This window comes from Sus scrofa, chromosome 5 (genome assembly GCF_000003025.6).
Source record: "Sus scrofa isolate TJ Tabasco breed Duroc chromosome 5, Sscrofa11.1, whole genome shotgun sequence".
Lineage (NCBI taxonomy): Eukaryota > Metazoa > Chordata > Mammalia > Artiodactyla > Suidae > Sus > Sus scrofa.
Window position 1 is genome coordinate 9,443,939 of NC_010447.5, and position 14,811 is coordinate 9,458,749.

The 14,811-nt window shown below is 37.7% G+C and overlaps 1 protein-coding gene and 1 long non-coding RNA gene across 4 annotated transcripts in view; one reads left to right on the forward strand and one right to left on the reverse strand.

Annotated features, from left to right (window-relative positions):
* DMC1 (DNA meiotic recombinase 1) overlaps positions 1-14,811 on the forward strand; it is a 39,098-nt gene that overhangs the window by 12,703 nt on the left and 11,584 nt on the right. For 2 of the 3 annotated variants that reach the window (XM_005655492.2, XM_021091488.1), the window contains 6 exons: positions 992-1,033; positions 2,119-2,191; positions 5,701-5,792; positions 6,196-6,269; positions 6,394-6,508; positions 6,872-6,932. In XM_005655492.2, coding sequence (XP_005655549.1) covers positions 992-1,033; positions 2,119-2,191; positions 5,701-5,792; positions 6,196-6,269; positions 6,394-6,508; positions 6,872-6,932 — 457 coding nt within the window. The remainder of the gene's footprint in view (positions 1-991; positions 1,034-2,118; positions 2,192-5,700; positions 5,793-6,195; positions 6,270-6,393; positions 6,509-6,871; positions 6,933-14,811) is intronic. The other variant, XM_021091489.1, reaches the window with a different exon arrangement.
* Positions 7,749-14,811, reverse strand: part of LOC110260646 — a 33,966-nt gene continuing 26,903 nt past the window's right edge. The window contains exon 3 of the long non-coding RNA XR_002343895.1: positions 7,749-9,284. This is a non-coding gene — a long non-coding RNA (uncharacterized LOC110260646). The remainder of the gene's footprint in view (positions 9,285-14,811) is intronic.

Here is a 14,811-nt window from a genome sequence, read left to right on the forward strand (position 1 = left end):
TGCCATGAATGCATCCAAAAAGAAAGAAAAGTTCATGTATGGTTGTAGTATACACTCTTCCTGACAGTTCCAGTATTTGCAGTCCTCGGAGAACTAAATTGGAATTTTTTTTTTTTTTTTGGTGTTGATGGAGAAATAAATCTGTATTTAATTATTTCTGTTGACTCTCAGCCTACTGACTTACCTTCATGTGTATTTATTTATATTTGTGATTTTATTTCTTGATTTTAATCTATTAGAGTTGAATGGGCCCTAAACTGGCAAGAGGGGAAGTTTTTCTCCAAAGAAAATCTGCTTTGGCTCATATCTAGGGGATACTGAGGATCCTCCTATGATCCCTCTTCCCCCCTTGCGGATCTCAGATCAGTGGGATAATCTCACATTCTCCTTCTTGTGGTGGAGTCTTAAACTTTCATTCATATGACTATTCCTAAGGAAAATTTGGCTTAAATTAATTTTTATCTAAAGACAGTTCTAAAAAAACCCTTTAAAAAGTTGTTTTTACTACTGGTATTCATATATGCTGAATCCATTCATGTCACAGAGATACTTTATGTGTGAGAGTTTACAGTTGGAAAAAAAAAATACTCTGAGGCCATATTTATTTTTTCTAATTTCTTTTTCATTTTAAAAAATTTATTGAAGAATAGTTGATTTACAATGTTGTGTTAATTTCTGCTGTACAGCATAGTAATTCAGTTATACATATACACATATCCTTTCTTTTTCAGGTTCTTTTCTCATATAAATTATCACAAAACATTGAGTAGAGTTCCCTGTGCTATACAGCAGGTCCCCACTGACCATTCATTCCTTATACAATAGTATGCATATGCCAATCCCAAACTCTCAATCCATCCGTCCCTACTTCCTTTCCTCTTTGGTAACCATAAGTGTGTTTTTGAAGTCCGTGAGTCTGTTTTAAGCCATATTTATTTTTTATGAAAGTGTCTAAAATGTTACTAGGTATGTTTTGTTCTATATTTCACAGAATTTCGAACTGGAAAAACCCAACTCTCTCATACCCTCTGTGGTAAGGATCTATAACAACAACGATAGTAATAACACTAATAATCATAGCTATTACTTACTAATCTGCTTTGTGCCTGGTACTTTACGTAATCTCATGTAATCTGAACAAATTTGCAAGGAAACTAAAATTTAGAGAGGTTACAGAAACTGCCCATGGTTATGCAAATACCAGAGCTGGTCTTTGAATGTGTTATGACTGAGATGATGTCATGTGTGCTGTACTCTGAACACCTGAATGGAAATAGGGAGGAGGTACATGGGTACATGAATGTGTTGGTGGAAAAAGGTATCCATTCATGGTCTCAGTTTTTCCCATTACATCTCTATGTCCTAGCTATGAGAATGTCACAGAATCTCTTGAGGCCTAGAATTTACTTTCCATAGAGTAAGACTGGACCTGAAAAAGACTTAAAACAAATGTTTCCAAAACAAAATAAGCAAAAATACCTCATTTGGGAGTTCCTGTTGTGGCTCAGTGGTAATGAACCCAACAAAACTGGATGATGAGTGTAAATTGGATACTTCTGCAATATTCTAACGATCCCTGACCTCACTCAGTGAATTGAGGTGAGCTGTGGTGTAGGTCGCAGACATGGCTGGGATCCGGCATTGCTGTGGCTGTGGTGTAGACTGGCAGCTGCAGCTCCAATTCAACCCCTAGCCTGGTAACTTCTATATGCTGCGGGTGCAGCCCTAAAAGAAAAAAAAAAAATGACATACATTAATTGAAAGGTTACTTAAATGAGTTATATAGAATAAATTATATTTGTGGTTATTTCTTATGGGAAGAAAGTAATATTTAAATTCTACTTCTGCTCTTTAGAACTAAATTTCATTAATATCTCCCATTGTGAAAGATGATGACATTCTTTGTAGAATTACTACTATGCTGGCAGAATACTTAAATTTTACCACTGGTTAGTAATATAAAAATAGATCATGCTGTTTAGAAATTAAAAGATTATTATTCTTTGCTAGATTGGTTAAAGAGTTGCAATCAGCATAAGTCCCATGTTAATTTATATACTCATTTGTACAAAGTTTATTCACTCTTATTAATATTAATTAATTTTAATTGCTTCCTAGTGACAGCTCAACTTCCAGGAGCAGGTGGCTACTCAGGAGGAAAGATTATCTTCATTGATACAGAAAATACTTTGTAACCCTTTTATTTAAACAAGTTGCTAACATAATAGTATGATATAGTACTCTTACTATAGAAGAGAATTTGTTTGAACTATGCCATTTTTGTAATCATCCTGTAAACCAGTAATAATGAGAAAAACCAAGGAGAAACAGTTGCTAGTTGAGTTCTCAAATCACTTTTTATTTAAAAAGGTTTCACTTCTCCAAATAGGTTTGGTATAAAATTGACAAAACAAATACATGAGGGGAAATGATATCTTATTTGTTTTTAATCCTCTTACCTCTCCAAAGACTTTTTTAATAATTAAAAGATTACTAACTCACTCAAAGTTATGGTCTCAAATAAAGGGAAAGGTCTGAATTAAACAAAAACACAGAAGGAAAAGAGAAGAACCTGTTTGGGTAACAAAGAGAATTGCTGTTTTAGTCAAGTGTAAATTACTCCAGGATGCAAGACTGGAAAAAGGAGTCTTAGACGTGAAGGGCCTTGAAACTGGATAATGGATGTAAATTGGATACTTTTGCAATATCCTAAGCAAATAATGAGATTTGATGACTGTATTTGGTAGACAAAAGAAAGAGGTTTGAGGAGTTCCCATTGTGGCGCAGTGGTTAATGAATCCGACTAGGAACCATGAGGTAGCGGGTTCGGTCCCTGCCCTTGCTCAGTGGGTTAACGATCCGGCGTTGCCGTGAGCTGTGGTGTAGGTTGCAGACTCGGCTCGGATCCTGCGTTGCTGTGGCGCTGGCGTAGGCCGGTGGCTGCAGCTCCGATTGGACCCCTAGCCTGGGAACCTCCATATGCCGCGGGAGCGGCCCAAGAAATGGCAAAAAGACAAAAACAAAAAAAACAAAAAAAAAAAGAAGAGGAAATCTAGATAACATTGAATGCGATAATGACTTTAGATATAACAGCAAAGAAACAATCCATTAAAGAAATAATTAAAAAAAAAAAAAAAAAAGAAAGAGGTTTGAGAAATCACTCAGGTTTTTTTTTTGTTTTGTTTAGATACTAGGAAACTAAAGATGACAGTTGGGAAGGTCATCTCTTCAGAGAAAAAGTGATGTTTCATTTTTAATATGTGGAAAATGAGGTATAGGAGGACATCTGTATGGCAGTTGGAAATGTTGGACTCAGCTTGAGAAAGGGGTGGGGTCAAGAGAGCTTACAGAGCGAGAAGAGAACTGAGAACATAACTTTGAGGTGTGCTGATGTCTAGGAAGAGGGGACTAAAAAGAAGAACCCATAGAGAAAGATGAAGGAGGAGGAAATCTGGTTGTGGACGTGGAATATAAGGAAAGTTTCAAGAAGAAAAGGGTAGTCAGCAATGTTCGGGGGTGGGGGGAGATACAAACTGAGAAAGATCCCTGAGGTTTGCAATTACGAGTCCAGGAGGACTTTTGCAGTAAATTAAAATGATGGAAGCTTGGAGTTCCCGTTGTGGCACAGTGGTTAACAAATCCGACTGGGAACCATGAGGTTGCGGGTTCGATCCCTGGCCTTGCTCAGTGGGTTAACGATCCGGCGTTGCCGTGAGCGGTGGTGTAGGTCGCAGACGCGGCTCGGATCCCGCGTTGCTGCTGTGGCTCTGGCATAGGCTGGTGGCTACAGCTCTGATTAGACCCCTAGTCTGGGAATCTCCATATGCCACGAGAGCGGCCCAATAAATGGCAAAAAAGACCAAAAAAAAAAAAAAAAAAAAGAGTTCTACTAAAATGATGGAAGCTTATCGCACATAAACAGTAAGGAACTGAGGCAGTGCATAACGAATCAATAAATAGAAGAAATACGGTAGTTTGAGGAGCTATCAGGTTCAGAGGACATTCTTTTTAACAATGGGACTGTAGCAAGAGATGTTCAGCTGGAGTTCAGCTAGTTTCAGAAATACTTGATTAGGAATGGTTCTTCAAGAGGGAGGAATTGTTCTTGCAGAATAGCTGCCACTGTTGTGGCAATTTGGATTTTATCAAGAATATTAGAAAGAAATAGGAGACAGGTCATATGCAAGAGGGAGTAGAGAGGATCATCTTGGGGGTACAAGTACATGCGAGGGCCCCAGTGGAATGTTTGCATTGTTTCAATGTCCCTTATATGTATCCTGCTCTCTCTCGGTATTTTTCTTTTTATATGTTTATATTTTGCCTGCATAACTATGTTTTACGCTTACCTATAGCACAGATTGTCTTATGACATCCTGTATGCTCCACAGTGCCTTGGTAACCAATTCCATATGGTAATCAGTTAATAAATATTTGTAGATTGATTTGAACTTCCCTTCAGCATAAACCCAACTTTTACACTCCTGGTCACATAGTCACCCAGTTTTGTAAAAACTGATATAGTGAAAAACCTTTTTACTGCCTCTTTCAATTCCTTGTCTTTGACTTGTCCACCAAAAACATCTACTGGATGTACTCAGCAGCAATAGAAGGTTTTTAGTGGCTGCCACTGAAACTCTGAAGAAAACATATATAGCACTTTAGAACACAGATGGCTGGGAAATCCCCAAAACAATCCAATTCAACATTTATTGAACTAGTTCCAGGTGTCACAAATAAAATCATAAATGGTCCTTGCTTTGCAGTCACTTATAGTATGATCAGTTTTATATAAATGCTGTAAACAAAGTGAATGAAACCACAGGCATGCATTTTATTTTATCTCACTTCACTTTTGAGAATACTGTAGATATATTTTTTGGACCCTAAAGACCTAAAAAAAATGTTTATGACTTCTTTATAGTTTAGATATATATGTTATTATTTGTATCCTCCAGAATATCTTTGAAGGTACACTGAATTTGTCTCCCTATTAATTTACTTATTTCAGAATACTAACAGAGCTCCTTTAGAAGAAGGTAGATTTTAAACCCTAAACAAACCAAAAACTGTATGTCAGTAATGCCCTTCTGGACCCTTGAAATTACTTTTTGGACCCTTGGTTCATGTAGTCAAATTTATCATTTGTTGGCAACACATGATTAGTGGTATATTAAACTATTTTATTTTAAACAAGTGAGGAATATGAAGAGTGAATTAATTCACTTTGAGGTGACTTGAATTATAATTCAGTGATATTACCTTCCTAGAATAGATCTATTTTTATAGAACTGAGAACAAAAGAGATTCACAAATTTTAGTTTCTAGTTTTTCTTTTGTAACTGATTTGCTGCATAATCCTGAGTCATTTGCCTATTCTCTGTCAGCATCTTCATTTGCAATGTAGACCATAACAACTAGCTTCCAAAGCCATTGTTTAGATTAGATTATTTAATATTTAAATTCATTACTGTCTCATTTCTATCACCTGTTATCACTACCTAAGGTATTCCTTAATTGAGGCACTTATGAGAAATAAAATCTAATGTAGATTTCAAGTGACTATTAGCATCCTCCAGAATACCTTTGCAGGTACCGTGTTCTGCCTCTCTTTAATATATTTACTTACAGTATTATTTTTGTAGTTGTTGTCTAAATTTTTTGGAATTGATTCATTGGATCCTTAATCCTGGCATACTCCAGCCGTCCGGATCGCCTTCGGGACATTGCTGATCGCTTCAATGTAGACCATGATGCAGTCCTGGACAATGTACTTTATGCACGTGCATATACTAGTAAGAGCCCCATGCAATTCGATGCTTAGGCTGCTTTAGGTTGGCTGCACTGATTTATTATTTGAGCAATACTTATATTTTGACACTACTCTTTACTCTATTTTACTTTTCTCCAAATTTATTTAGTCCACAAATTTTTTCATCTGATAAGTCCTTAGATATTAAAATGCCCTCAAATTATTTCTTGTTGTTTGTCTTTGAGATGGAGAGTAACATTCTTTTTTGCATAAGGTAGCATTTGATATGCATGTTAGGGCAGAATATGAAAACATATTTAATAAAGGCATAAATAATTAAGAAAATCCTTCAAAGACTCTCTTTTGCCTGACTCCTATGGACATACACATCTTAGCCTCTGCTTCTTCTAGCTTTTATAACATCCTCTCACTGCATTTCCCACCAGGTGAACATCAGATGGAGCTACTTGATTATGTAGCAGCAAAGTTCCATGAAGAAGCTGGCATCTTCAAGCTATTGGTACAGGCTTTTAAATATTGCTCACTCATAGAGCTATTTAGCATAATATCTTTTTTCTTTTGATTCCAATTCAAATTAACTTCATTTCCAAATGAATATTTACTTTTGCATTAATCTTGCACAGATCATTGATTCAATAATGGCACTTTTCCGAGTGGATTTCAGTGGTCGTGGGGAATTGGCTGAACGGCAGCAAAAACTGGCCCAGATGTTGTCACGGCTCCAAAAAATCTCAGAAGGTAGATTTTTAAAATAAATGGTGATATCAGAATAGCATCTGTGACTGTTTGCTGAGTAGGCTTTGCAGAGATGCTTAGAATAATGTCAAGAGGCTATACATTTTTAAAAAATAAAATTACCTTCATGGGAATACAACCCTTTTTTAAACCAAAAATACTTGTTCTAATACAATAAGGTACTAAAGAATAACAATAGTAACTTTAAATATATTAATTTATGTTTTCAGTGAGAACACAATAATGTAATTTTGTTCATCAAGTAAATTCATGGCACAATATTTCTCAACTCTGAAATCTAAGAAATGAATCTTTTATATTTACATTGCCATTCTCTTAGTTTCTTAATTTTATTTTTTGATGCAGAATATAATGTGGCTGTGTTTGTGACCAATCAAATGACTGCTGACCCAGGAGCAACTATGACGTAAGCTCCAATATTCTGCTTTTGTTATTTCACAAGGGTTAATATCAAAAAGGTTAGAGTGTAGAATAGGAAATGATTCCAAAGTGATCAGTCTTGATGTGGGCACAAATATATCACAAATCACTTTTTGCACAGTGCATATTAATTCATAATTGCAGGTAGCACTTATTATCTAGACCTGTTCTTCTCTAGTTCTTTATAAAGGAAAGCAATAGTTTAACTATGTCCAGAGATACCTTGGCCTTCATTTTGTCTAGGATTATAATGCCATTGGAGGACAATAAGGAAAAGACCTTAGGGAAATAAAAACTTATATTCCAGATTTATGAACTGTCTCTATTGCGCTAAGCTGTTAGCCTAAAAACAAAAAAGCAGGCTCTCTACAGGATATACATGAGGTATATTTATAAGAGGTCCCATGAGACAAGTGTCATGTTTGAAGAAACAATTTAAGTCCACACTAGGCATATTCAGAATTTGTTGAAAGCATTGTGCACATAATATACATTTTGATGGCTCTGCTTAAAAGTTGGCAGTGAAAGTTAAGTAGGATAGCAAAAAGGAAAATTTGAAGAAAAGTTAGTTGCCACCATAAAAATTTTTGAGCATTATGTATCTGAATAAACAATCAAAATAACCCTGAATCCATGTAAAAAGATATTTTTTCTTTTTTTCTTTTTTTAGGGCCACACCCGTGGCATATGGATATTCCCAGGCTAGGGGTCAAATCAGAGCTGCAGCTGCGAGCCTACGCCACAGCCACAGCCACACAGGATCCTTAACTCGCTTAGCAAGGCCAGGGATCAAACCCTAATCCTCATGAATAGTAGTTGGGTTCTTTTCCACTGAGCCACAATGAGAACTCCTGACACTGAAAAAGGGGGGGATCGCTGACTCTGGGGGTGGAAGAACCTTAGTGATCATGAGCCTGGAATCACAGAAGGGACCTTGAAGGAACTGCCAAGCATTTCTCTGAGGCCTCCCCATCTCCTACGGGCCAGGAAGGGGAGGCCCTGTCCTGTTCCCTCTCCACCCTCCTTGTCACAGCCCCAGCGTGGGGTGGGTGGCAGGGAGAGAAGGAAGGGGATGTCAGGTGGGGGCAGGGGGTGTATGAGGGTATGGGCTCACCAAGCGGACAGCCTGCCCCATTCCGACTAAAAAACCCCTTTCTGGCCTAATTCTTGTAGGTTCATCCTTTTTTTTTTAGGGCTGCGCCCGCAGCATATAAACATTCCCAGGCTAGGGGTCAAGTCAGAGCTGCAGGCTAGGGGTCAAATCAGAGCTGCAGTTGCTGGCCTATGCCACAGCCACAGCCACAAAGGATCCTTAACCCACTTAGCAAGGCCAGGGATAGAACCCTAATCCTCATAGGGTTCTTTTCCACTGAGCCGCAATGGGAACTCCTGACACTGACATTTTTGAGGAGCACAGGCCAAATGTTTTTCAGAATGTCTCTCAATTCGGAGTTGATTTTTTCCTCATTATTTAAAATGTTAGGAAAACTATATAAATGATGTCATGGTCTTTTCCATATACATATCGCGAGGCTCACTATGGCAGTTTGTCATTATTGGTGATGTTAAGTTTGATCATGTGATTCAGCTGGTGTTCATAAGATTTCTCCAAGATCTTTTCTTCTTTGCAATTAATAAGTAATTTGTGGGGTGATACTTAGACTTGTATAAATATCATGTTCTACAGTAAGTTTTCACCCATTGATTTTAGCATCCTTTGGAGACTCTTGTTTAAATAAATTATTATGCTGATGGTTGCAATATGAAGTTCTATTACTTTAAAACTAAGTGCATCATTTAGTAGCAGATAAATCAGTCATATATATATATATATGAATATATTTGACATAATATTGTAAATTCTGTAAATTACATTGAAATGAATGTATATCTCTTTAGGCATTTTTTACACTATTCCTAAGAGTATTGCTAAATCTTCTGCAGTTCCATATCGATATAATCCTCACTTTTCAATACCCCCTTATGAATACTTTCTACTTGACTACAGGAGATTCCAATGGGGAAAGTATTAACTACACGAATATTATGAAGCAAGTTAAAAAGACTGAGGTGGGGGAAATCAATCATTTATTCATTCAGTATATATTTATTGAAAATCTACTATGTATCAAGATTTTGGGAACTCACTAGTCAACAAAAGAGATTGGGTGCCTTGCCTCCACTAGGAAGAAATAAATGATGTCCATTTAAATCAAAACTTTAAAGGCTTGGTAGGTCATGCATGTCTGTAGTCCTTGAGGGGTTAAGGCAGTCTTCTCTGTTTCATAGGGTGTCTTTCATACACAGGACATGAAGTACTTCACAGAATAATTTTAAACTGAAGAGAAATGGAAGATTTTTAAGGCTCACTTTAAAAAGAGAAAATGACTCATTGGCTCAGAGGGAGGAAGTGGGTTGCATTCAAATAAAACAGTACAAGTTAAAGAGCAATGTTCTTTCTTCAGGGGTTGGGAGGCAGCACCGAAGAGGCCAAAACTGTCGATCTAGAGTTAGAATTCAAAGGCAGTCTGTGGAAATTAGGTCAGATAGGGTTTGTTCTTTTTTTTTCCTTATATTTGTAGAAAGTTTCAAAAAGAGTAAAACTATTTTGAATTGACTCCAATAAGAGAAAAATAGAAAGGTGACAGAAGGAAATAATTGAAGAAGTCAGAGAGGGGAGGAGATTTATAATGAAGTAAGTAAGAAGATAACAAAGGCTAATATTTTTTTCTGGGTGAATCTGTTTTGAAACTGCATCTCCTCCACCGAGACAAGTTCTACAGAAACAAGTTTTACCCTAGTTGGTATGTTCTAAAGTATATTATAACAATACAAATTAAATGCATGTGCTATAAAGCACATAAATTGCCACAACTAAATTAAAAAAGAAAACAAGACAGCTTTAAACTAAAGGATTTCAAATGATATAAGAATACAAAGAAAATATCTTTGTTTCTCAGTGTTAAGGAACTCCAAGCTGTAGCTCTCCTGGAGCCTGTCAGAGAAATATCACTATAATTGGTATGAGTCCCCAAGTACACTGACAATAATTGAGGCTTATATCCCATGCATTATACTTGATGCCACATCATGTTAAAAAGGAACAAAATTATAGAGGCAGGGAACTGCCATATTATACAGAAGAGCAGTAACTCCTAGATGAGGTTTACAGATACAGATTTTAGAACTAGAGTAATCCAGAAGGCCTGGAAATTAAAAAAAAGTATCAGCCTGTAAAGCTTTATGTCAGGGCAAATAACAAATTAAGCAAAAATTAGACCATGATGTTATCACCTACTTCATTTGGGTATTTGTTTCCCTAAAACAAAAAGTAATCTTAGAACATTTGCAGCCTTGTAAATGTGCAGTTTATTCATTAAGGACATCACTTACTGATTCTACATCATTAGTATAAATTAAGAGGCGATATAGCTAGAGAAACAGCATTAAACCAAGGTTACTAGCATGGTGACCTTGTGTAACACTTAAATTATTGGGATGGGCACTCAAGGTATGTGGAAGTTCCCAGGCCAGGGATCGAACCTGTGCCACAGTTGTAACCAGAGCCGCAGCAATGACAATGCTAGATCCTCAAACTGCTGAGCCACGAGGTAATTCCAACATTCAAATTATGTGAATTTTACTTTCCCCTCCGTTAAAATTAAGAGCACTTATGTTTATTGGTTGCTTACAATGTACCAAGTAACTTCATGTATCATCTTATATAATAATTATATCGCCCCAACATATCTCAGCCTCCCTGGGCTTCCCTGTTCTTTGAAGCCAGTCTCAGTATATTGCTGCATCTCTCCCACCTCCCCCTGCAAAAAAACAGAATTCCATCCTCAAAATTTTGAAAAATGTGTAGATTATTCTGCATAGTTTGGGAGGAAAGGGGGGTTATTTAACAAAACTTCTTAAACATTCCTTTAAAAAAAAAAAACCATCTCTTCTTTTTTACCAAAATCCTTTTGACAGTATTCTCTCTTTGTCTTCCTCTAATCTCAGTGCATCCTCCTCATTCCTGGATATGTTCACTTATCCTTTCTCTCAGTGGATCTCTTCTCAAAAATTCCACCTTTAAGCTTAGCCCCTAGCAAGTCAAGAGTACCGGGAGTACCAATTGTCCCTCAAGTCTGCCCTTGCCCCAACCCTTCAGGTTCTCCACTCTAACCAGTGTTTGAGGCAGACACTATTATTATTCCTAATTAATAAAGGAGGAAACAAAGGTCAGAGTACCTGCTTGCTTAATCACACGGTTAAAAAACAGAAGCCAGGATTTGAACCCAGATATCTTTGACTTCAAAGTTGACTTCAAAGCTCTTTTAGTCTCACTGTGCTACTCTTCCCATCTCACTCCCATGCAGATATCACCTGTCCTACCATCACCATAATCCTGTACTTCATGACCTTTGCACCCTAACTTGAAGTTGGGAGGTCAGGTTATTCTGGGTCCTACTGTCAACAATATAACATGCTATATCTTGTTCAGCCTGGGGGGGGTGGTAAATGAAACAATCTTTTCTGGGCCCTCTTTATTACTAATATCCACCCCCTTCTCTTCCTCCTTTTCATCATCCTCCCCCACACCTCGAGAAAAGAAGGAAAGAAGAGAAGAAAATGTAAAAGAAAGAGAAATAAGGAGAATAGGCTAAAGAAGGGATGTGGGTGGTTTTCTGAGGCTGTTTTTACTTGGTCAGAAATAGAAGTAAATTAAAGCCCTCTAAAAGAATGTGGAATGCTATTATACCTTCTTGTACTTTACCTCAAAACTTGTTTATAACTGCTAGAATACTCAAGAATTTCAAAGAAACTTAAAGAAAAGGTTCTTGATTAACATGTCATTAAAAGAGTGACTGTCTTAATTAAATCATTTAGTTAAATGATCATAATTACCATTTATCGAATAGCTCTATGTGCCAAGATTACTGTAAGGGTAAAGCTAATGTATATAAATGACCTGGCACAGTTCCTGACATGTAGTAGGCTCCCAATGAGTTGTATTAAATATATCTTGAATCTTCACAACAGCCCTAAGCAGTAAGGGGGTTGGGGGGGGTGGTTAGCCACACCCACAGCATGCAAAATTTCCCAGCCAGGGATAGAGCTTGTGCCATAGCAGTGACAGGCTGTATTCTTAACCCACTGAGCCATCAGGGAGCTCCATAAGGGTTTTTTTGTTGTTGTTATTCCGATTTTACAGTTAAAGAAACTGAGATTCGTAAAGGCAAATAATTAGCTAAAGGTAATATAGATAATAAATGTTTGAGTCAGGATTAGGAAAGCAGGTAATTATAATTGCCCGTCACTGCGTTAATGCCTTACCTAAATTATTTCATTTCATTCTTACAACTACTCTACCAGTTAGGCACAGTTATAATCCCCTATTTAAAATGAAGAAACCAGAATTCCCAGGTGAGTCAGTGGGTTAAGACTCCAGCTTTGTTAGGCTGTGGCTTGGGTCACAGTTGTGGCACAGGTTCAAATCCTGGCCTGGGAACTTCTGCAAGAAAATTAATAAAGTAAAATAAAATAAAATTAAGAAATAGACACTTATAATGATTAAACAGTTTTCCTAAGGTCACATTGGCTGGCTGATAAGCCAAAATTTGAAACCAGGTCTAACTCCAAAGCTCATATACCACATAGCACATTAAGTCTGTAAGCCTGGGAAAAGGTTAACATGCTGTCATTGGAGAGGCTTTGCAGGGATGTATCCATTATTCTGGTGAGTTGACCAGAGTTCAGGACTCTCAGCCTTACGGACAGATTTGTTTTGGTCATCCTACTGAGAACAAATCCATCTCTCAGGGGTAGACTCATTAATCAAACTCATGAGACTCAATGAAAGATCAGAGGGCCAGTTTACTGATAAAGAAAAAGGTAACTACTTTTGAATTTCTTGTGATCAGTGCATTCTCTCTTTGTATGCAGACATCTATAGGCATCCAAATTTTAATCCAATGTTGTTTACTAAATGTGGAATCCAAGCAAAGGGAAATAATTAGATGAGTTAGAAGAATATCTGCCTCACTGAGTCCACAGTGAGGACTCAGTACATCTTGGGGATTATTATTGTTAATACCCATCCACACCAGAGCAGCGAGGAATCTTGAATCTCCTAAACGTATATGAAAATTTTTCTATGTGTACATATGTGCATTTTCTGGGGAAGAGTCTATATCTTTCATTAAATTATCAAAGTGTTAGTGACCTACAAAAAAAAATTTAAGAGCCAGAAATTCTTCATGAAGTTCTACTCAGAATCCTAACACTTTGATGGAGCAAATAAAATATGAATTGGCTTGATATTCTCCAAGCATGTTGCAAGGCTCTTATGCTATGTTGCAATCTGTTTTGATTAACTATAACCTCGTACATTATAAGTCACCTTTTTAGGACTTCTTCCCCCTCATATTATCTTTCCCATATGATTTATTAGCACTTTTGCAGATCCTATAATTTATTTACCATTTAGTTCATTCAAAATCATCTGCCTTTGGAAAGGACATTCTTAACATTCAGGCTCTTCATCTGGAGTAATTGGTTATGAGCAGTAGTTCCTGTTCTCTTTTGTGCATAGGGTACCACATTGGTGAGAGCAAACAGTAATTTGCTAAAGAAAAAACATAGCCATGTATCTGAAAGCTCCAGATTCCTGCTCTTAGATTTAGCTGTGGGGGGGTGAGGGGAAAAGGATGGCTTCCATTAGGGGGAAATCCTGCCTCCTTTTACATTTCCCTTTCTGTCAGAACACCCTTTAAAAGCTCCTTGAATTACAGCTTCTTTGAAGATTTCACAAATCTGTCTAACAGGATCTAATTTGGGGGAGACTCAAATTGTTCTCTCTTTTATATCCATTCAGCAATATTCAGAGTTCCCCTGTGGCACAGTGGGTTAAGGATCCAGCATTGTCCCTGCAGTGGCTTTGGTCACTGCTGTGGTGTGGGTTCAGCCCCTGGCCAGAGGACATCCATATGCTATGGTGGGGAAACACCAACAATATTTATTGAGTATCTTATAAGCACTTTTCAAGGCGCTGGAGTTACAAAATGAATAAGGATTTAGAGTATAGTTGGGGAATGAGACTCATGAATTAAAAATTATAATGTAGCGTGTTTTTTTTTTTTTGTCTTCGCTCAGGGCCGTATCTGCAGGATATGGAAGTTCCCAGGCTAAGTGTCAAATCAGAGCTAGAGCCACCAGCCTACACCACAGTCACAGTCACAGCAACACGGGATCTAAGCTGCACCTGCAACCAAAACCACACTTCACAGCAATACCAGATCTTTGACCCACTGAGTGATGTCAGGGATCGAACCCAAGTCCTCAGGGATCTAGTTGGGTTCATTACCACTGTGCCACAGCAGGAACTCCAAATGTGGCGTATTTTTTTGTTTGTTTGTTTTTTGGGGTTTTTTTTGCTATTTTAGGTCCACACCTGTGGCATATGGAGGTTCCCAGGCTATGGGTCGAATGTGAGCTATAGCTGCCAGCCTACACCACAGTCACAGCAACGGTGGATCTGAGCAGTGTCTGCCACCTACACTACAGTTCACAGCAACACTGGATCCTTAACCCACTGAGTGAGGCCAGATCAAACCCACATCCTCATGGATCCTAGTCGAGTTTATCAACCACGGAGCCACAAAGGGAACTCCTTTTTTGTGTGTGTGCTTTAATAAAGGAATGTACATAGTCATATGAGAGGACAGGGGAGGCAGACTCTACTTTGTTTCAGGGTATGTTATCCATGGGGTGGGGGTGGGGTGAGAGGACTGGGGGGTCTGGACCTGATCTCCCTGTCCCCATATGTAGGGAGCAGAGAATAAGAAGGAGAAGTTGAAGGAGTGTCTTCTTGACAG